Source organism: Arachis stenosperma, chromosome 9 (genome assembly GCF_014773155.1).
Source record: "Arachis stenosperma cultivar V10309 chromosome 9, arast.V10309.gnm1.PFL2, whole genome shotgun sequence".
NCBI classification, from domain to species: Eukaryota; Viridiplantae; Streptophyta; class Magnoliopsida; order Fabales; family Fabaceae; genus Arachis; species Arachis stenosperma.
The window spans coordinates 125,275,986-125,297,436 of record NC_080385.1 but is presented as its reverse complement, the minus strand read 5'-3'; the positions used below and the strand labels follow the sequence as shown (position 1 = coordinate 125,297,436).

The following is a 21,451-nucleotide window of genomic DNA, read 5'->3' as shown; positions in this document are numbered from 1 at the left end:
ATTATTGGCTATGAAAGAACATGGGGGGTTTGATTTTTATATTTTGGTAAGAAAATAAATGGCAAGAAAAGTAAATCAAGCAAATAACTAAATAAAGCAAGTAATAATGAGAGACATTCATGGCAAGAATTGAGATCATAGGCTTTTTATCCTAGTCATACAATGATTAATTCATCTTATTTAGTCAACTCCAACAAATGGAAGAAGGTATCATGTTATCTTCACATAGGGAGAATGTCAAACAAGACTAATCAATCATATCACAATAATAACAAGAATCTATCTCATTTCGTCATCTCCAATATTGGAAGAAGGTATCACATTATCTTCCATGAGAGAAAGTCAAACAAGACTAGTTAACCTCGATCCAAATGTACTAATCAACTCACTAATAGAATTAGCAAAAGATTAGAGTAAATGGAATTCATATTAACTAACAACTCTAGATCACCAACATTAGTTGGGTATTCATGACTCAAGATTGCCTAATTACTCTTTCCAAGCCAAGAATGCTCAAAGTCTACTATAAAGCCTAACCAAGAATTTTGTCAAACACTTGGTGGGTGTATAAGGTAAGCATGGTAAATGTGCAAGAATAGTAAAATCTACCAACTACAAATTGTAAGAAAAGTAAATCAACAACTCAAATCATCAATAAAAGAAACATCATCATTAAATTTCATCAAATGTAAACAAGATCCAACATGAGTGTTCATAGACATAAAAGAGACATAAAAGTAAAATTGACAAAAGAACTAAGAAGAATAGAGTAGTAGAAACAAGAAATTAGAAAGGAAACAAGGTAAAATCAAGAAATCATGCCTAGATCTATGGATTAACCTAACTTAATTCTAGAGAGAAGAGGGAGCTTCTCTCTCTAGAAACTAACCTACATGATGCTATACTACCAAACAATTGCTCCCCCCTTGCCCAATCTTAAATTCTGCATGAAATAGCCTTAGAAATGAGTTGGATTGGGCCCAAAATGAGCTGCAAAATCGCTGGCCATGATTTCACTTTAGTGAACCATGTGCTTCATCGGTGCGCACGCGTACATGGCGCGTGCGTGCCCCTAAACGCAAAGCAACATATGGCAAATTTTATATCATTTCGAAGCCCCGGATGTTAGCTTTCTAACACAACTAAAACCACTTCATTTGGACCTCTGTAGCTCAAGTAATGGTCGTTTGAGTGCGAAGAGGTCACGCTTGACAGCTTTACGGTTCCTTCATTTCTTCATGAGTTCTCCCACTTTGCATGCTTTTCTCCTCACTTCTTCCATCCAATACTTGCCTTATGAATCTGAAATCACTCAACAAATATATCAAGGCATCGAATGGGATTAAAGTGAATTAAAATCACCAATTTTAGGGCCTAAAAAGTATGTTTTCGCATTTAAGCACAAATCAAGGGAGAATTGCAAAACCATGCTATTTCATTGAATAAATGTGAGAAAAGGTGATAAAATTCCCCAAAATAAGAACAAGATAAACCACAAAATTGGGATTTATCAGTGCCTGGTTTTACACTTCTACTGGACTGCTGCTGGCTAGTTGGTACTTGATAGTGATTGGTTGAGTGAAAGAGCCAGAAGGGGATTAGAGTTACGAAGCAGGTTTCTTGTTTTCTTCAAGGAACGAAACAGCATTTTTTCCAAATGGTGAAAATCGTCGGGTTCTAGTTCGGTTCGACCGATCAATTCTCGGCCGGTTCAATGGTCTAACGGCGGTTTTTCAAACTATCGATTTTGGCATTTGTTCGATTTGTTTTTTTATCGGTTTATAGCTTGACCGGTTCGACTAGCCGATTTGAATCGATTTTCAGAACCTTGCTTCTAAAGTCTATCTTAGTGAGCTTTTCTAGTTTTGATGTGTCAGAAAGTGATTCTTATTATTTTTAGAAACCTTTTGATTTGAAGATAAAAAAATATTTTGACTAATTGAAAATATAAAAACGTCCTTCACTTTTTAATATGTGAAACATCTTGGTCCCTATAGAAAACTTATTTGCCTTCATATATTTTAGACAGAAGAAGTTAGATGTCTTACATTTAAAAAAATGAGGAATAGTTTTATATTTTTAATAAGTCATTAATTTTATTTATCTTCGAATTAAAAAACTTAGAGACCTATTTATATATCTTTTTTTCTTAATTTTAATGTCAATTTACTCATAACCAACTTTTGACATTATATTGTCATAATATAGTCATTCTTAGGTTCAAATTTACCTATAATTTATTTTTCTATAACTTAAAAAAATTCATATATTTGTAAAATACTTAAGCGAACGCTAAACATATAAGAATAAAATATTTAAATTATATTAATCTTTGCTAATAGTGAAACTCAATTTGAAATAACAAATTTGACCATAATCGGTGATAAGTTATATAGATTACTGCAAGGGGTGAAAATTAATTCTAACAATTAATAGTTTTGTTTGGCCAAATAACTATTCTAGATTCTAATAAATTTTGAGACAATTTTTAAGCACTTGCAGAAAATTAGGAGAACATTAAGAAGAATAATATACTTTGTCATGGAACGAGTTGATAACATAAAGCCAAATAAATAAACCTAAGAAGTGATAATTGAATAGAAATTAACATAAACATAAGAACAATTAGAATATTATTAACAGAACAAATTAAAACATCAGTTTGACAAATATGAGTAAGCTAAAATTTGACTGAAGCTAGAAACCAAGCGTACGGATTTCACAGTTTCATCACACTAAGATGAATTAAAAAAAAAGTAGTTGGCTTGAGTTTGTTTGATAAACATTGGTAAAGAAAATTGTCGAAAGAATAATATAGTACTTAGCAAAAGAGTTGAATCCAACACGTTGATGCCTACGTGGCCTTCTTCCACTTTCTGCTTCTTCCTTTGGTAACAGTTTTAGAGCTTTGTACTAAAATTTTTGGTGCATGGCTTTATTATTCGATCTTCCCCATTTGAAGATCTTGTTCCTTTTCTTCTCTTCAGTTGACTACTTTTCCATCAAATCCTTCCAAGTAATTTCAAAGCTCTCACTGAATTTCCTTGCAACTCTATGAATCTGATCCCTTTGAGGGTACATGAATCCATAAGAGAACAAAAGCCTCATATCATTTGCAAAGTCATCAGGCTCTGAATACACGAATTTGTGCAGCTTTGAATCTATTTCCTCAAACTCTATTGGCTTCAACAACACACTCTCACAGTTGTTACCAAGAATCCCTAACTTCTTGGGATCCAGAGTCTTATTGAAAGCCCAGCCATCTCTTCCAACCATTAAGCGCTTCAAGATCACCCAACACTGCATCTTTTGATAACGATCCATTCTCTGCTTGTTTAGAACAATCTCTATCTCCTCTTCCTTCTTCGTGTTCTTGGAGTCAAGCACCTTAGAACCGGTTCTTGGAATTCTTGAACATAAATTGTGGTGTTCTTGCAAAGAAGATTTAGTGGAAACAGAAATTTCAGAAGTTGCGAACTTTCTTCTCTTTCTGCCTCCGCGAGAATCAGCACCATCATCGTCCTTCTTCTATTTGCACTGTGCATCCGTTGACAATGTTCTAGAACGTTCTGCATCGCTCTTTTTCATTACATTACACAAGTATTCAGTAGTGCTGCAATGTTGATCTTTCTTCCTCTTCTCGCCGCATGAATCAGAAGCCATAAATTCTGGTCCACGTTTTTCAGTATCAGCATCATCCTTTAGTTTGCACTCTTCAGATGACACTGTTCTTGAATGCGGCAAACGAAGCTTAATTATGAGTCTCTTTCTTGGGGCAACCTCTGCCTCTGCCATTGAAAAGCTTGGTTGTTGATGTTTCAAGTGAACAAGGGTTTCAAGACCCGATCTTTGGTAGGCTTAATTATAAAAAGAAGAAACAAACAAGTTTGTGGGGGTACAGTCACTACTACAATGTGGTATTATACAGGACTAAAAGGCTTTGCTTTACCGTTACTAGTTTACGTACAAAACAAGGCAAAATAACATAGGAGACATTATGTACATTCTTTTGGACTTGGGTAGTTCTTTTTTAATATGATTTTTGGGTTTGTTTGAGTGACTTCTACTTTTTTGAGTTTTTTTTTTTAATTTTATTCTATTTTTTTAAGTTATCTTTTTTTAAAAAAATTAATAAAAAAATAAAAATAATTTTATATTTAGATATCTTATATAAAAAATTTTTATTTATCAATTATATTTAGGTATAATAATATAAAAATTTTTTTATATAAGATATCTAAATATAAAATTATTTTTATTATAATAATATAAAAATTTTTTTGTTTATTTATTATGTAAAAATTATCTTTCTTTTAACAAAAAGATCTTTTAAAAAAAAATATAAATTATAGTTTTTTTAAAAAAGATGTTTTTTATTTTTTAGTGCTATTACTTTTATTATTAGAAATTTGTTGAACACATTAAAAAATAAAAAATATTTTTATATTAAGATAATGACATCAAAATAAGTACTTTATTTTTGTATTTTAAAATTTTAAAATGATAAATAAAATAAAAAAATTAAGTTATACGAAAAGATTTTGAATATCTATACAAATATGTAATTGATTTGATTTGTGAATCAATTATCTAACTAGAAATAAAACAAAACATGAGAAAATGTTTGGTTTGAAAGCCCATGAAATTATGAAATTGAGTTCATTTGTATTTAACTAATGAAAAAAAAAGTGTTCTTTGGCGATGGTAGTCCAGCGGCTATAAAACCCATAGTTCTAAAAATTAAACCAGATCGGTTGATTCAACGGGATTAATTAGGAGTTGGTCATTTAGCTGATTCGGTTAAGGTATAAAACTGTTCTGAAAAAAAATCGATTAAAAAATTAGTCAAATCGATAGTCAACTGATGAATCGTCAGAATCGATTGGATTTTTTCATGGTTCCGGTTTGGTGCATCCTTAAAAACGATGCCATTTTGTTATCTTTTAAAAAAAATTAGAAGGAAGAAGAATGAAGAATTACCTTACCCCAACACCCCGTTTCTCTCACTCCCTGAAACCTAACACTAAGCCCAGCCAACCACTATCACCATCCCTCATCGTTGAACTCTTCTCCTCCGATAGAGGGTGCTATCGCCGGTAGTGGGGACATCCCTCTTCGAGCTCACTTCCCCTCCTTCGTCGCCATCTCTTGGCTTCCTCCTTTGTCGCCGATCTTCAATTTAATTTTGCTTGTTTTGTACTTTTATTTAGTTTTCTGATTTCTGATTTTGAGATTGTTAATTTCTGCTTATTTTGAGTTATTGAATTTCTAAGTTTGTAAGTCTCCATCTCTACACTGCTTCTTCAATTTCATCACTACAAGAAAAAAGGCCTATGGCCACGCTTTTTCTTACCACACTTTAAAAACGTGGCCAAAAATGGTTAATGGCCACGTTTTTATAAGGGTGGCGACTGATTAGAGATTTGGCCACATTTTTTCTTGTACGCTTAATTAAAAGGAAAAAAAAGTATAGGGACCTAATTGAAAATTTCCTGAAACTATAGGGACCAATAGAGTAATTAAAACTAAAATAAAATATAAATATTTTTATTTATTTATGTTTTATTGTATTTTATAAGTATTATAAAATATTATAATTTTATATATTCGATTTAAATTATTTATCTAATACATATATAATGTTTAAATGTTAATCTCTACTATAATAATATATTAAAACTATTTAAACTAAATTTATATTAATAATTATTAATAATAATAGAGCTATGGGTAATATTGTAAATACACAAAAGATAACATTTTCTTCTTTGTTTTCTTGCTTGTAATAGAGAGAAAAAATTTTTAGTAGGACCCAAACCAAAATTTTCTTTTCTTTCTATTTTTTTAGTATCCGAACAAAAAAAAACTAATTTTTTTACTCATTTTCTTTTCATCCTTTTTCTTTCCTCTTATTTTTCCTTAAACCAAACATAGTGTAAAACTCTTCCAACCCTTTGTATTCACCCTAAAAAGAAAGGCCCTTCGAAAGAACCGTAGTATTCCGCGACCCCAACAATCCGAAAAATATCGCCGGCGCTCGCAATGCCTCTTTCGGCACTCCCTGTTCCAGCACACTAACCTTACCCCTTTTAAATTCACAAACCCGAACCCAACACCCACCACACTCCCCCTCCCCCCTTTTGCCTTACAACAGCGCCGCAGACCCACTCCCCCTTTTCCCTTCTCCAGCTCACACAATACAATACCCACCCGCACCACCTCACCCACGCGGAAGAGGAGAGCTCAAAGAAGGAGACGCCGCCTTACTATCAGCTACGTCGCGCCCAGCCCGCTACCGCCGTCGAGTCAAACCCGAGAGAGAGAGTGTGTGCGACAATGAGAGTGGAGGAGCCATCACCAAATGCGTCGCCGCCGCTAGAGGAGCTTCGCTCTTCACCGTCGCTGAGGAAGGAAAAGAGGAGCTGCTCCCGTCGCGCCAGTCACCGTCGTGCTTCCTGGTTACCAATGAGGGAGCCGCGAGAACCATTTCCGTCGCAAAAGTGGGGGACGCGCGAGAGAGAGTCGTTACTGTGGTTGTCATCGCCGTTGTTGACTATTACATTTATTTTGAATATTACAGTAAATCTGTGCTTTTAATTGTCATTACTATATTCCAATTGATTTTAGGAAATCGAAGTTTTACCGATTCGACATGGAAGGAAACCGGTGGAAAGAGAGAACCGCAGGTACCGTGAAGTTCCCGAAGAACAAGGTTACTAGCAAGGTTTGACTTCTCATCTTAACAAAATTCATTTATGCTTCTTTGTTTATTTTTTTTCTCTGATTCATTTGTTCTTACCTTGTTCTCTAATTCTTCAATTCGTAAGTAGTTAGAGTTAAGCGGTTAATTAATTACGGTTCTTACAGAAGTCATTATTTTCCACTTTTTTTTTCTGCAGTAGCTATGTTACCAGGTCTTTCATCGAATGGTGGGATAGTTACTACTCCCGTTACAGTCAATCTCTGGTTGATATTTTGAAAGGATTAATCAAAGCGTTTCCAAAAACTTTTGAAACATTACTTCAAAAAGTTTCGAAGAGAAAGGCAGAGTCACAAAAATATCAAAACCAGAAAAAGCAAAAAAGCTCAAAAACAACTTCTGCAGCTAACAAGTTTATCTTTAATTAAATTTAAGTTATTCGATTTAAACTGTCATACTCTTAGCCTCTTATCTTAGACTTTCAATTTTTTATCATAGGTGGAATCTTCTATTAAAGGATCATCTGATAAAATCAACAAAATTTCTCCAAAGACTCCCACTCATTCAAGTGATTCCTTTTCCATCTCTAGTAGTTCAAAATCAAACAGCACATCAAAAAGCTCCACTCACTTCTCAAACTCTCAACCTTTAGAAGAAGAAGTATTCTATAAAATTGTCATAACAATAATCTAGAATGAATCAAGTCTTAACATGGCTTTCCCAGAAGCTTCCGTTATTTTTGACAACAAAAGCTCCTGGTAATAAGAAGGGGTACCGTTCTTCAAGTTCCTCATCAAGTGGTTGTATTTTTACACAATACTTACCAATGTAACAAGATGCCGAACCAACTGGCAAACATATTGAACAATTAACTAAGGTAATTGTTCATTCTATCAAAGGTACCATCCAGCCCATCGATGAAGTTATCCAATCTATCCATGAGGAGGACATACCAAACGAGTCAAACCAAGTCAATCCTATACAAATCCAAGTCCTGGAGGCTAATCTTTCTCCTTTCTAAATTGATGTCAATCTTACTCTCATCTCTTCTCCTTCTAAAGGCAGTAGCCCCATTGTGGAAGACAATCATATGGATAAAAATATCCCTTAAACCATTCCAAAACTTGATGACACACCCAATCTTGACAATCAAGCTGAACCTACTTCAAGTCCAATTCGAAAAGATCACAAAATTTAATCCACCCCTGTTTGTAGCCCACCAGAAGTTGAATTAGATGAGCTTATTTCTCTGATTTGTTTCTTCTTATGCTCGCCCTTCTTTATATTCTTAAGCCTAGGAGGAGTTGAAGGGGTCGAGGACGGGGTTGGTGCCTTTTCAAGCTGAGTCAACCCTAGTAAAAAGTTGGGTCTTCCCAGACTCGGTGTATGGTAGCGTGACTTCTTTGGCATCACTGTTTGAAAGGGCTCCATGCTTATTGGCCTTGTGTTCTGTCCTTGTTCAACATTTGCCAACACTTGTTCGAATTCTGAACACTGCATCAGGATACGTCAAATTCACTGCAAACGAATGGAATCTGACATTAGTTAAAACAACTGGTTATGCTTACTAGGACCTCTAATCACGCCATGGGCAAAAAACCTAAGACAACAAAGTAATCCAAAAACAACTTGTCTGTCAAAATCGTACTCGGTAAGCTAGACAAGTGCCGAAGATCGCACATGGAGCTGCTTCCTTGTGACCAGAATGATCTTCATGAGCCCCTTCATGATCATCCTTTACCACGGCCTCCGCTGGATAGTCATCTTGTGGCGGACCCCTTCGTTGGAATAGTCATTGCCTTCTTTTGGCAAGTGACACGTTATCTTCATTATCAGAGTCTGGGGCAACCAAAGGTGTCCCCTTACTTTTTGGGACAGTCTCTGTTGGACGTGCTATTTTGTTGCCTTTGCACGATTGGCTTTGGCTAATGGGCAACTTTCTCCTTGTACCAGGCCTGAATTTCTATGGTGTACACATTGAGCAGGGCAAGAAACATAACCAAAATAGCAGACTATGATAAACAAAAAATATAAAGCACTTTATCATGCTGGAGAGGAGAGGAATAATATGTATGACTACAATCGTGACTATATTCCCAAGATCATCATTTGCATGATAAGTACTCATATCAGTCGCATACATAATAAAACGAACATCCAGCATACTACTATGAGTGGTTTTAATGAGCAGAGATAACCTTTTTCACATCTGTGTCGCTTTGCGAAAGTTTTGTCCTACTCCGAGTAGACGGTGCTTGTTTTGAGTCCTTGAGGGGCTGTTTATTTTCATCATTGCCCTTGCCAAACCGCTGTAATGAACCAAGGAATAACAAATATATGAACATCACCTCATATTGCCAAATCCACATGGAAGAATTAAATACCAAATTGTTAACACTAATTAAAGCAATAAACAACTATCTTTCACCAACTCAAGTAGGTATTTACCTTGGGTGGTGTGGCAGTTTTTCGTGTCCACTTTCCATTTTCTTTTGCGAAAACTGGTTGTAGACATCTACGCGTTGCTTGTTCGTCTTGTTCTTTGCTACTTGCTCCTTCCTTAGGTTTTTTACCCATCCTTGACTTGTCCGCGATGCATCCTTATATGTTTGATGTGAGAGAAAGTAGACATCAAAAATCAACTTAAACCATGGAAACCATTGAATATATCATTCACATCACATATACCATTTGTATTAGAGTTCAATCTACACATGAAATCGTCATGGATTGTACCTGGGGGATAAAACTGTTGGCCTTCTTATCAAGTTCATCAGCGGCCCATGCAGCAACCCATGGCACCGGTTCCTAACATGTATCTAATGGACCATGCTTCAGGCGTTGAAAGTATAGAACCTGGATAACAGTAGTTTACAGGTTCAGAGTTAAAAGATAAGTCGTACATCTAGGAGAAAATTATGTAAACTATTTGCGTTACCAGCAAAATGAACATGCATCCGCCGCATCTTTCATGGTTCTCAGTCTGGAATTTTTTTATTGCCACTTCCAACCACTTCAATATCTTATATGGCCAATTAAATCTCCTTGGGTTTGAGACATCCAGAATTGGTGGGATGTGCCATGGGGAGATAGTCTGCTGGCTTGTTGGGCAAAAAAACATTTTTAACACCATTAGGATAAAGTGTTATCTAAAATCCATCCATTGTTCCTCGATATCCATTGGACAGCCATAGACGAAGTCCCACATTTGTGTTGTTGTTTTCTTTTGAAATTGTCTCTTAATGGTAACATGGGATGCATTTTTCTTCTTCAATTTCAGGATGTCGTCTACATTAATGAAACATGGTGGGATAATCAATCACTTATTGCATTGGCAAACCCAAGAAAAATGTACAATAGCTGTCCAAAGATATAGAACTACTACTGACCTCCAGAAGGTATGCCCAGTACCTTGTCGATCATCTCGGTGGTAAAGCAGATGCCCCCTACGTACACCCTCACTGTGTTTGAATCCACATCATAGGCCCTTGCAAGTTGAAGCATGATGCTCTGCTTCACAGGCCAGTATGGTACCCGCCTCAGGAAATCAAATTCGATAGCCTCAATGACAAGCGGATATTTTATACGCTTTTTGGGGGTATTTTCATATAGTTTTTAGTAGGATCTAGCTACTTTTTAGTATATTTTTATTAGTTTTTATGCAAAAATCACATTTCTGGACTTTGCTATGAGTTTGTGTATTTTTCTATGATTTCAGATATTTTCTGGCTGAAATTGAGGGACCTGAGTAAAAATCTGATTCAGTGGCTGATAAAGAACTGTTGATGCTGTTGGATTCTGACCTCCCTGTACTCGAAAGGAAATTTTTTAAGCTACCAAAACCCAAATGGCGCGCTCTCAATTGCGTTAGAAAATAGACATCCAGGGCTTTTCAGTAATATATAATAGTCCATACTTTGTTTGAGTTTAGACGACACAAACTGGTGTTCAACGCCAGCTTTCTGCCCTATTCTGGCGTTAAACGCCAGAAACAAGTTGCAAGCTAGAGTCAAACACCAGAAACAAGTTACAAACTGGCGTTCAACTCTAAAGAAGGCCTCTATATGTGAAAGTTTCAATGCTCAGCCCCAACACACACCAAGTGGGCACCGGAAGTGGATTTTTACACTATCTATCTTAGTTTACTCATTTTCTGTAAACCTAGATTACTAGTTGAGTATAAAAACTACTTTTAGAGATTTATTTTGTACCTCATGACATTTTACATCTGAATTTGTACCTTTGATGTTATGAGTCTCTAATGCAATTATTTCTGTTTTCTATTCAATCACGCTTGTTTCTATTCTAAGATATTCATTCGCACTTCAACATGATGAATGTGATGATCCGTGACACTCATCACCATTTTCAACCTATGAACGCGTGCCTGACAACCATTCCTGTTCTACCTTAGATTAAATGTATATCTCTTGGGTTCCTGGTTCATGAGTTTGACTGCCTCTCCTGACAACAGAGCGTTCAATCCGTGAGACCAGAGTCTTCGTGGTATAAGCTAGAATCAATTGGCAGCATTTTTGAGATCCGAAAAGTCTAAACCTTGTCTGTGGTATTCCGGGTAGGATCTGGGAAGGGATGACTGTGACAAGTTTCAAACTCATGACTGTTGGGCGTAGTAACAGACGCAAAAGGATCACTGGATCCTATTCCAGCACAAGTGAGAACCGACAGATGATTAGCCATGTACATGGACAATTTTCATTGAGAGGACGGATGGTAGTCATTGACAATGGTGATCCACCAACATACAGCTTGCCATGGAAGAAGCTTTGCGTGCGTGAAGAAAAAGACAGTAGGAAAGCAGAAATACAGAAGACAGAGCATCTCCAAAACCTCAACATGTTCTCCATTACTGCACGACAAGTATCATTAAATTCATGCTTTTTACTCTTTGCAATTAAATCTAAGAACCACTATTGATATCCTGACTAAGAATAATAAGATAATCATAGCTTGCTTCAAGCCGGCAATCTCCGTGTGATCGACCCTTACTCACGTAAGGTATTACTTGGACGACCCAGTGCACTTGCTGGTTAGTTGTGCGGAATTACAAAGTATGAGTGTAATTTTCGTGCACCAATTTTTTGGCGCCGTTGCCAGGATTGTTCAAGTTTGAACAACTGACGATTTATCTTTTTACTTAGATTAGGAAAAATTTATCTTTTTGGTTTAGAGTCACTAGGATTGCATCTTTTATTATTCCTTTTAAAAATCTTTAAAAAATATTATTTTTCTTCACTAGTTTTTAATTTTTCTTTGAGTCTTTTATTTGAGTTTAGTTTCATATTTTAAGTTTGGTTTCAATTACATGTTTTTATTTTCCTTTAAATTTTTGAGTTTGTGTTCATTGTTCTTGCTTGATCTTCAAGTCGTTCTTGCTATTTCTCTTGTTTGATCTTTAGTTTTTCATGTTTCGTGTTTTTTCTTATTTTTCTTGTGAATTTTCAAATTATCAGTATTCAAAAAATTATATATATTAAATACCTTTTTAAAACACGTTAAATTTATAGCTCAGTTGGCTAGAGCTTTGTGCATGTGTTCTTAGTAATTGGGTATCTTCCTTTTAAAACTTTTTTAAAAATAATTTTTCTTTGATTAAATCTTGTGCCAAATTTTAAGTTTGGTGTTCTCTTGTTAATTTTTCTTTAGTTTTCAAGAATTTTATTTTGGTTTTCTAAAAATTTTAAGTTTGGTGTTCTTTCTTTTTGTTCTTGTTGTTCGTGTGAGTCTTCAAAGTGTTCTTGAGTCTTCTTTGTGTTTTGATCTTAAAATTTCTAAGTTTGGTGTGCCTTGGTGTTTTTCCTCTAAAATTTTTGAAAACAAGGAGCATTGGATCTAAAAAGTTTAAATCTTGTGTCTTTTGTGTGTTTTTCTCTTTCATAATAAAATTCAAAAAAAAATATATTTTCCTTTAATTGCTCATAATTTTCGAATTCATTAGTTTGATTTGGTCAAAATTTTTAAAAAAATCATATCTTTTTCAAAAACTCCTAACCACTTTCTCTCTCGTCATTCTTTTTAAAAAATCCTCATAAAATATTTTCAATTTTTTTATTATTCTATCTTATTATTTTGAAAAAAAATTATAAATAAATATAATAAAATAAATCCACATCATCTCCCTTTCTCCATCATGGACCTAAGTGGAAATGAACAGTCCAGAAGGACTCTGGGGTCATATGCTAAGCCCATACTGCTTCATATGGGAGTAGTATCTGTATACACTCCATCGGAGTTAGTAGTTTTGAGTTGAATCCTCAGCTCATTATCATGGTGCAGCAAAATTGCCAGTATTTCGGTCTTTCACAGGAAGAACCTACTGAGTTTCTGGCACAGTTCTTACAAATTGCTGACATAGTACATGATAAGGGAGTAGATCAGGATGTCTACAGATTATTACTGTTTCCATTTGCTGTAAAAGACCAAGCTAAGAGATGGTTAAATAACCAACCTAAAGCTAGCATAAGAACATGGAAACAGTTGTCAAACAAATTCCTGAATCAATATTTCCCTCCTAAGAGGATGACACAGCTAAGGATGGACATCCAAGGCTTTAAACAAGAGGATAATGAATCCCTTTACAATGCCTGGGAGAGGTATAGAGAGATGCTAAGGAAATTCCCCTCTGAAATATTTTTCAGAATGGGTGCAGTTAGACATCTTCTACAACGGGCTTACAGCAAAAGCTCAGATATCTCTAGACCACTCAGCTAGTGAATCTATACACATGAGAAAAACAATTGAAAAGGCTCAAGAGCTCATTGATACAGTTGCGAGAAATCAGCATCTGTACTTAAGTAGTGAGTCCTCCATAAAATAAGAGGCTAAGGCAGTATCCACTAAACTTAGTCCTCTAGAACAAGTTGCTAAAATCAATCAGCAATTATGTTATCTGACAGAACTGTTGGCAGAATTTAAAGAGATGTTACAAGACACTAAAGATACTAACAGGAACATGGAAGCACAACTTGACCAGACAAGACAGCAGTTATCAAAACAGATAACAGAAGAGTGCCAAGCAGTTCAATTAAGGAGTGGAAAAACATTGAATACCTCAACTCAAAGCAGCAGAAAGCCAAGAAAAGAACAAATAATAGAGGATGAGCAGACTGCTACCCAAAATCCCTCCAAGGACAGTAAGAGCCCAGAGAGAAATGATTCTGGCGTTCAATCACCAGAAAAGGGTGAAAAACTGGCGTTAAACGCCCAGTGGACGCCCAGTTCTGGCGTTCAACGCCAGAAAATGGAGAAAAATTGGCGTTAAACGCCCAACCCATGTTCAGTTCTGGCATTCAAACACTAGAAAAAGGAGGGAATTTGGCGTTAAACGCCAATCCAGCCTCCAATCCTGGTGTTCAAACGCCTATGAGTGGTCAGACACTTGCAAGTGCTGATAATAGCTCCCTCAAGAAGGCTTCTCAACCTACCTCTATAGGAAATGAACCTATAGCAACCAAGGTTGAAGAATACAAAGCCAAAATACCTTATCCTCAAAAACTCTGCCAAGCGGAACAGGATAAACAATTTGCCTGCTTTGCAGACTATCTCAGGACTCTTGAAATCAAGATTCCGTTTGCAGAGGAACTTGAGCAAATATCCTCTTATGCTAAGTTCATGAAAGAGATCTTAAGTCATGTTCATACCCTGGGTCAAGCTGTCCGACCCGGGATGTTTAGCGATAAGCCGACTGACCTCTTCAGGTCAGACGATCCGACCACTTCTCAAAGAGCTCGGCCAAATGCCCGATCTCTTCTCAAAGAGCTCGGCCAACTCGCCAAAGGAGCCCAAAGCAGGCCCAAAATGAAGGAACACAGCCCAATCTAAAGGCAGCCAAAGCCCATAAAGATAAAGGCGGTTCCCCTGAAGATAAGATGACCTCACTCAAAGATAAAGATAAGATAAGATAAGATAACTATCTTATCTCCAGAAAGGTCACTGACGTTAGGATTTTTGCTAGTAAAGAATTTTATAAAGTCGCGTTGTAGATATAGTTTCTAAACCAACAAAAATCCCTTCGTGCAAACATTTTGGTTGTCACAAGTAACAAACCCCTAAATAAATTGATAACCGAGTATTTAAACCTCGGTCGTCTTCTCAAGGAATTGCAGAGAGGTATGTTCTTATTATTGGTTATGAAAAAGTGTGTTTTGGGGTTTTTGATTAAGGTAAAAAGTTAGTTGAATGACAAATAAAATAAAATAATAATAACTGGAAAATAAACCTTTGGCAAGGTACAAGAACTGGAAGTCCTATCCTTATCAATTGTGATGAGAATTGGATTTTTAATCCCACTTAGTTAACCTTTACTAAACAAAGGAAGGTCAAGTGGACTAATTAATTTGATACCTAAAGTCCTAGTCTTTCCTTTGGAAAGGGCTAGAGTTATTGGAACTCAAATTAATCAGCAACTCCCAATTTCAACCACTGCTTTATTTGACAGCTCAAGTGTCACCAATTACTCAACCAAAGCCAAAAGAAAAAATCCAAATTATTTAAATTATAAATAAAAGAAACAAATCATAGATCTGAAAATACCTCAAATTACATTTAAATAAGAAAATCAATCCAAACATGGAACATTGAAAATAAATAAATACAAAGAATATTGAACCTGAGATGCAGAAGAAATATTCATAATCCTAATAAAAATCCTAATCCTAATCCTAATCCTAATCCTAAGAGAGAGGAGAGAACCTCTCTCTCTAAAAACTACATCTAAAATTGTAAAAAGTGAATTATGAGATCCTCCTCATGAATGAATGCATTCTCCCACTTCATAGCCTCTAATTTGTGTTTTCTGGGCCGAAAACTGGGTCAGAAACAGCCCAGAAGTCACTTCCAGCGCTTTCTGGTCCGTACAGGTTGCGACCAAGTGACGCGGAGGCGTCATCCACGCGTCCGCGCGGATTGCAGTTCGCAGATGCAACGCGGGCACGTCATTCACGCGTTCGCGATGCCTAACTTCGGGGCAGCTATGGCAAATTATATATCAAATCGAAGCCCCGGACGTTAGCTTTCCAAAACAACTGAAACCGCATCATTTGGACTTTTGTAGCTAAAGTTATAGCTGTTTGAATGCGAAGAGGTCAGGCTGGACAGCTTAACAATTCCTCCAACTTCTTGTATTCCTTCCACTTTTGCATGCTTTCTTTCCATCCTCTAAGCCATTCCTGCCCTATAATATCTGAAAACACTTAACACATATATCAAGGCATCTAATGGTAATAAGAAAGGATTAAACATAGGGAACTTAAGGCCAAAGAAGCATATTTTCAATCAAAGCACATAATTAGGAAGGCAAATGTAAAACCATACAAATAGTATGAATAAGTGGGTAAAGAGTTGATAAAATCCACTCAATTAAGCACAAGATAAACCATAAAATAGTGGTTTATCAACCTCCCCACACTTAAACAATAGCATGTCCTCATGCTAAGCTCAAGAGAAACTATAAAGATGAAGAGGAATGGTAGGATGTATAAAATGCAACCTATCTATATGAATGCAACTACATGCAAAAATGTTTCTACCTACTTGGTTAAAAATAAATAAGTTCTCCAAGACAAACATAAATCAGATTTCACTAATTCAAATCATATAAAATAAAGACAAGTAAACTTGTAAGAAGATAGCTCATGAAAGCAGGGAACATAGAATTAAGCACTGAACCCTCACTGGTAGTATATATCACTCTAATCTCTCTAGTCTATAGGGTAATCACTCTACTCTTCCCTAGTCATGCTTTCTAAACATTGTCCTTCATCTAACTGATCAACAAATATTTAGTATACCCATGCACACATCATGAGGTCTTTTTGATGCCAAGGCATCTTAGGCTAGTTTCACTAGCATTTTTCTGTTAGTTTTAGTTGTTTTATGCATTTTCTTGAGCTTAAAGTAACCAAGAATGGTTAAATGAACAACAAAGCAATGAACCATCCAAAACATTATGATTATGATGCAAATTCATGAGTTTTTAGTTATATTACTTGAATGCTATGAATGGATGATTTCTCATGAAATTTTGCAAGACTTTGATGCAATTGTTTGGATGATTTCAGGGAAAAAGAGGCTAGGCAAGGAAGCAACAAAAATCAATAAAGGAAGCTTGAATATCAAATGGGACGTTTAAGCTCCAGTTTAAGGTTAAACTGGAGCTTAAACGCCAAAATCATGAGAAGAGAGGAAATGCTGTAACTGGCGTTTAACCTCCAGTTTGACCTCAAACTGGAAGTTAAACGCCAGAATGAGAAAGGGGCACTAAGGAGCATTCCACGTTTAACCTCCAGTTTGACCTCAAACTGGAGGTTAAACGCCAGAATGATGATTTGAACCAAGGGAGCATTCCACGTTTAACCTCTAGTTTGACCTCAAACTAGAGGTTAAACGTGTTCGACACTTTCTTTTCTCACCAAGAAGCATTTCCACGTTTAACCTCCAGTTTGACCTCAAACTGGAGGTTAAACGCCAGAAGTAAGAAAGGCACCAGGAGCTTAAACGTGTTATATGGAACAGCTTGACCATGCCTTCTTCAAACATAAATAACTTGAGCTACAAAACTCCAAATGAGGTGATTCAAAATGCATTGGAAAGAAGACATCTAGAGCTTTCCAAGCATATATGGCATGCATGGTGGATACTAAAAATTGAGGGCGAAAACAGCCCCGTAATGTGCATAGAAGAGAATACCAACATGCAATCAGGCCAGCTGACCTCTTCACCTTCCATGGAGTATAACTCGAGTTGTAGAACTCCAATTGAGGTGCTTCCAGTTGCATTGGAAAGTAGACCTCAAACGAGGTATAATAGTCCATATTTGGAATCAAATTGGCAAGGTTGACAAGAGGACAAAGTGACGACTCAATGAAAGGGAAGTGTTTCCACGTTTAACCTCCAGTTTGACCTCAAACTGGAGGTTAAACGTGTTCGATGGTTTTCCTTCCTCCAGGGTGTTTTCTTCATTCCACGTTTAACCTCCAGTTTGACCTCAAACTGGAGGTTAAACGTGTTCGATCCTAATTCCCTCCAGAGCTTGCTTTCTTCATTTCCAAGTTTAACCTCCAGTTTGACCTCAAACTGGAGGTTAAACGTGTTCGATATATTCACTCTCCTGGGTTGCTTTCTTCCAAATCCACGTTTAAGTTTTAGTTTGACCTTAAACTAAAACTTAAACCTCAACTTAAACACCACCATTTGAAAGGGTTTCTGGGCCAAATGTATTGAAGTTTAAGTTAGCAATTGAGCACAATTATTAACTTAAACGTATTATGGTGTGAAACCCAAGTGAATATCATGGTTTATGGGATTGGGCCTGAAGAATTGATGAGTCTCGAACTTCAATTTGTTGAGTCTTGTGTCATTAATTGTTTATCACTTAGTTTGCTCAATGAATGTTGCAGAATTGGATCACAGCCTCATCAGGATTATGGACCATTAAAGCAAAAGGAAAGCAAGGAAAGGCCTCAAAGCCCAAGAAACACAACAGAAGCTCAATTTAGAAAGTGTATAAATAGGATAGAAATTAAGTTAGTTAGAACTTTTCACACTCTGCAACTTTTCATTTTGCTAGTTTTCATACTTTGTAATTGAATTCAGAGCTATGACTCACTAAACCCCTTTCATTGGGTTAGGGAGCTCTATTGTAATTCAATGAATCATTAATAGTTTCATCTTCTTCTTCAATCTTTTCTCTTGAATTTTGTTAGAAAGCTTCTCGATCTAATTCCATTGGTTAGTTATCTTGGGAAAGAAACTATCCATAATTGGAATCCTTCGGAACCTTGGGAAAGGAATGATGGATTCATGCTAGAGAAGCTTTCTCACAATGAATTGGATTGGGGTTTGGATGGATATTGTGACATGTAATCCTACCAAATTGTGGTCCATGAAATTGTGTGGTATAATCAGTGATCAAGCTTCATCTCTTCTTATGAACATTTAAACCAAGGGATTGGGAATTTGTTTGTTTTTAGAGAGAATTGGTGAGCCAAGGGATTGGGATCCAATCATATAAGATTGCCAAGCAAAATTTAATGAATGCATTGGTTGAGGAAGAGATAAAATGTTTTGATTCGGAGATCTCAATATCTCCTAACACCCAATGAACTCCCCATCTCTGATCTACACTTTCTATTTACATTCTGAAATTTCAATTCATGCAATCACCCCAATCCCCTTTTAATTTCAGCAATTTAATTTCTCGCACTTTCATTCTTGCAAATTTAAGATTCAGTCATTTCAATTCCTTGCAATTTACATTTCCCGCCAATTTACTTTATGCAATTCACATTCAATTCTTGATTCCGCTCAACTAATCAAACTTCTAATTCGAATTGCTCATTCAACCAATCCTTGTGGGATTCGACCTCACTCTATTGTGAGTTTTTACTTGACGATAACCGGTGCACTTGCCGGAAGGAATTTTGCCGTTTGTGCAATTTCCTAAATCGTAGCTATACTCAGTTTATAGCGCATCAAGTTTATGGCGCCGTTGCCGAGGATTGGTTTTCGATTGACAATTCTCAAATTGGAAGTTAACTAGATTGAGCATTTTTTTTGTTTTGTTAATTTACTTGTTGAATTTTAATTTCTGCACTCTGTTATTTGCTTTTTCTTTCTTATGCCTTTCAATTCTAGCAACTAACTCACTAACCCACTAACTATTTGAATTAATTCCTCAACTGTTCTAACCAATACTCTTCCATTAACCAAGAGTATTCCACTTGTTTGTTGCTTGTGGTGTGTTCTTGTATGACAGGTAGAAGAGGAGAGACATCAACTCCTCCATATACCGAACCAGAGAGGACCCTTCATAGACTTAGAAGGGAAGCAAGAGAAAAGAGAGTATTGAGAGAGGAAGAATCTGAAGGAGAATCTGAGGACAACTTTGAGGAAGCTCTAGATCTCAACATGGATAGAGAATTTCACAACCATGAGAGCGCTGATGGAAACAATGCCATTCCTGAGAGGAGGGTTCTTGGTTCATACATAAACCCAACCTCTGGGAATTGGGGTAGCAGCATTCAGAAACCACCTATTCAGGCCAACAATTTTGAACTCAAACCACAGCTAATATCATTGGTGGAGAATCATTGTTCATTTGGTGGGAGTGCTAGTGAAGATCCCAACCAACATCTCACCAAATTCCTGAGAATTTGCGATACTGTGAAGTCCAATGGAGTCCAGGATGATGCCTATAAAATGCTCTTGTTCCCATTTTCACTTAGGGACAAAGCAGCTAAGTGGCTGGAATCATTCCCAAGGGACAGCCTAACAACCTGGGATGAGGTGGAGAGCAAGTTTCTGGCACGTTTCTACCCCCCACAAAAGGTCAATAGGCTTCGATCTGAGGTTCAAACTTTTAGACAACAAGATGGTGAGACACTCTACGAGGCATGGGAGAGGTTCAAAGAATTGACAAGGAAATGTCCACCCAACATGTTCCCTGACTGGGTGCAATTGCACATCTTCTATGATGGGCTTTCCTATGAATCAAGGAAGGCTGTAGACCATTCATCAGGAGGTTCATTAAACAGGAAAAAGACTGTGGAAGAAGCCATTGAAGTGATTGAGACAGTGGCTGAGAATGAGTACTACTATGCTTCAGAGAGACACAACACCAAGGGAGTCATGGAGCTGAACCATGTTGATGCAATTCTAGCCCAAAACAAGGTGTTTGCCAAGCAACTAGCAGAGCTCACAAGGAAATTGGACACAAAGCAAGTGGCTGCAATACACACACAAGATCAAGAGGAAGTAAGCATTGAAGGAGGTGATTGGGAAGAGGCCAACTATGTGGGAAACCAACAAAGGCAATCATATGATCCACACTCCAACACTTACAACCCAGGATGGAAAAACCACCCAAACTTTGGGTGGGGAAACCAACAAAGCCAACCACAAAACCATAAACCATACAACCACAACCAACATAACAATTCCACATACCAAAATTCCAACCAAAGATCATACCAAGCCACACAAAACACTTACTCCCAACCACCATATAATGGCCAAAACAATCAAACTGCCCAACCCAATCCGAACCAACAATTTCAAGACCAATTAAACAGGATAGAAGGAAGGCTTGCAACCATGAGTCAAGACATAACCGAATTGAAAAGCTTTAGGGAAGATGTGAGATCGACCTTAAGAAACCATGGCGAAAAACTCAAATGGATGGAGGCTCGAGTAGGAGAACTATCTCAACAGGCCCCCAAATCAACTGCAGTGTTCCCTAGTGACACAGAGAAGAATCCTAAAGGGGAACAAAAGGGAGTGAGATGGAAAGAATGCAAGGCCATTACCATATTGAAGGAAGTCTCAGAAGAAGAAGGAATCAGACCCTCAGAAAAGAAACCAGAAATCTTGAAAGAAAGTGTGGAAGAAGCTAAGCAGGAAAGTGAAACGGAGCAAGCTAAGGATATGCAAAAGGGAGGCATGCTGGAAACATACAAACCAAAAGCACCGTTTCCTCAGAGGTTAGGAGGAGGTGAAAAAGGGAAAACATATTCAAGGTTCTTAGAGACATTTAAGTCTCTCCATATCAATATTCCCTTTCTTGAGATCCTCCAGCAGATGCCTACACATGTTAAGTATTTGAAGGAATTGCTGAGCAAGAAAAGAGTTTTGAAGGGAGGACAAACTGTAGTAATGAACAAGGAATGCAGTGCACTCATCAAGAAGGATATGGTCTCTAAGAAAACAGACCCAGGAAGTTTTCATATCCCCTGC

At 36.8% G+C, this 21,451-nt stretch overlaps 1 protein-coding gene and 1 non-coding gene across 2 annotated transcripts; both read right to left on the bottom strand.

The window, feature by feature from the left end:
- Nucleotides 1-2,991: 2,991 nt before the first annotated feature.
- LOC130949909 (transcription factor GTE12-like) lies at nucleotides 2,992-3,795 on the bottom strand. The gene is made up of 2 exons (XM_057878510.1): nucleotides 3,592-3,795; nucleotides 2,992-3,528 (listed from the first exon to the last, which is right to left on the bottom strand). Exons 1-2 carry the CDS (start codon nucleotides 3,793-3,795, stop codon nucleotides 2,992-2,994), a joined length of 741 nt encoding a protein of 246 aa, XP_057734493.1.
- A 16,258-nt stretch (nucleotides 3,796-20,053) lies between these two features.
- LOC130953295 (small nucleolar RNA R71) lies at nucleotides 20,054-20,157 on the bottom strand. The gene has a single exon (XR_009075466.1). It is a non-coding gene; the product is annotated as a small nucleolar RNA R71 (small nucleolar RNA).
- Between the last annotated feature and the right edge of the window lie 1,294 nt (nucleotides 20,158-21,451).

Excerpts from the sequence above, each read along its gene's own strand:
- LOC130949909 (XM_057878510.1), bottom strand. The coding sequence starts at position 3,795 with ATGGCAGAGGCAGAGGTTGCCCCAAGAAAGAGACTCATAATTAAGCTT. Across the intron at positions 3,529-3,591 it reads CTACTGAATACTTGTGTAAT|AAGAAGGACGATGATGGTGC; the intron begins GTAATGAAAAAG and ends CAGTGCAAATAG.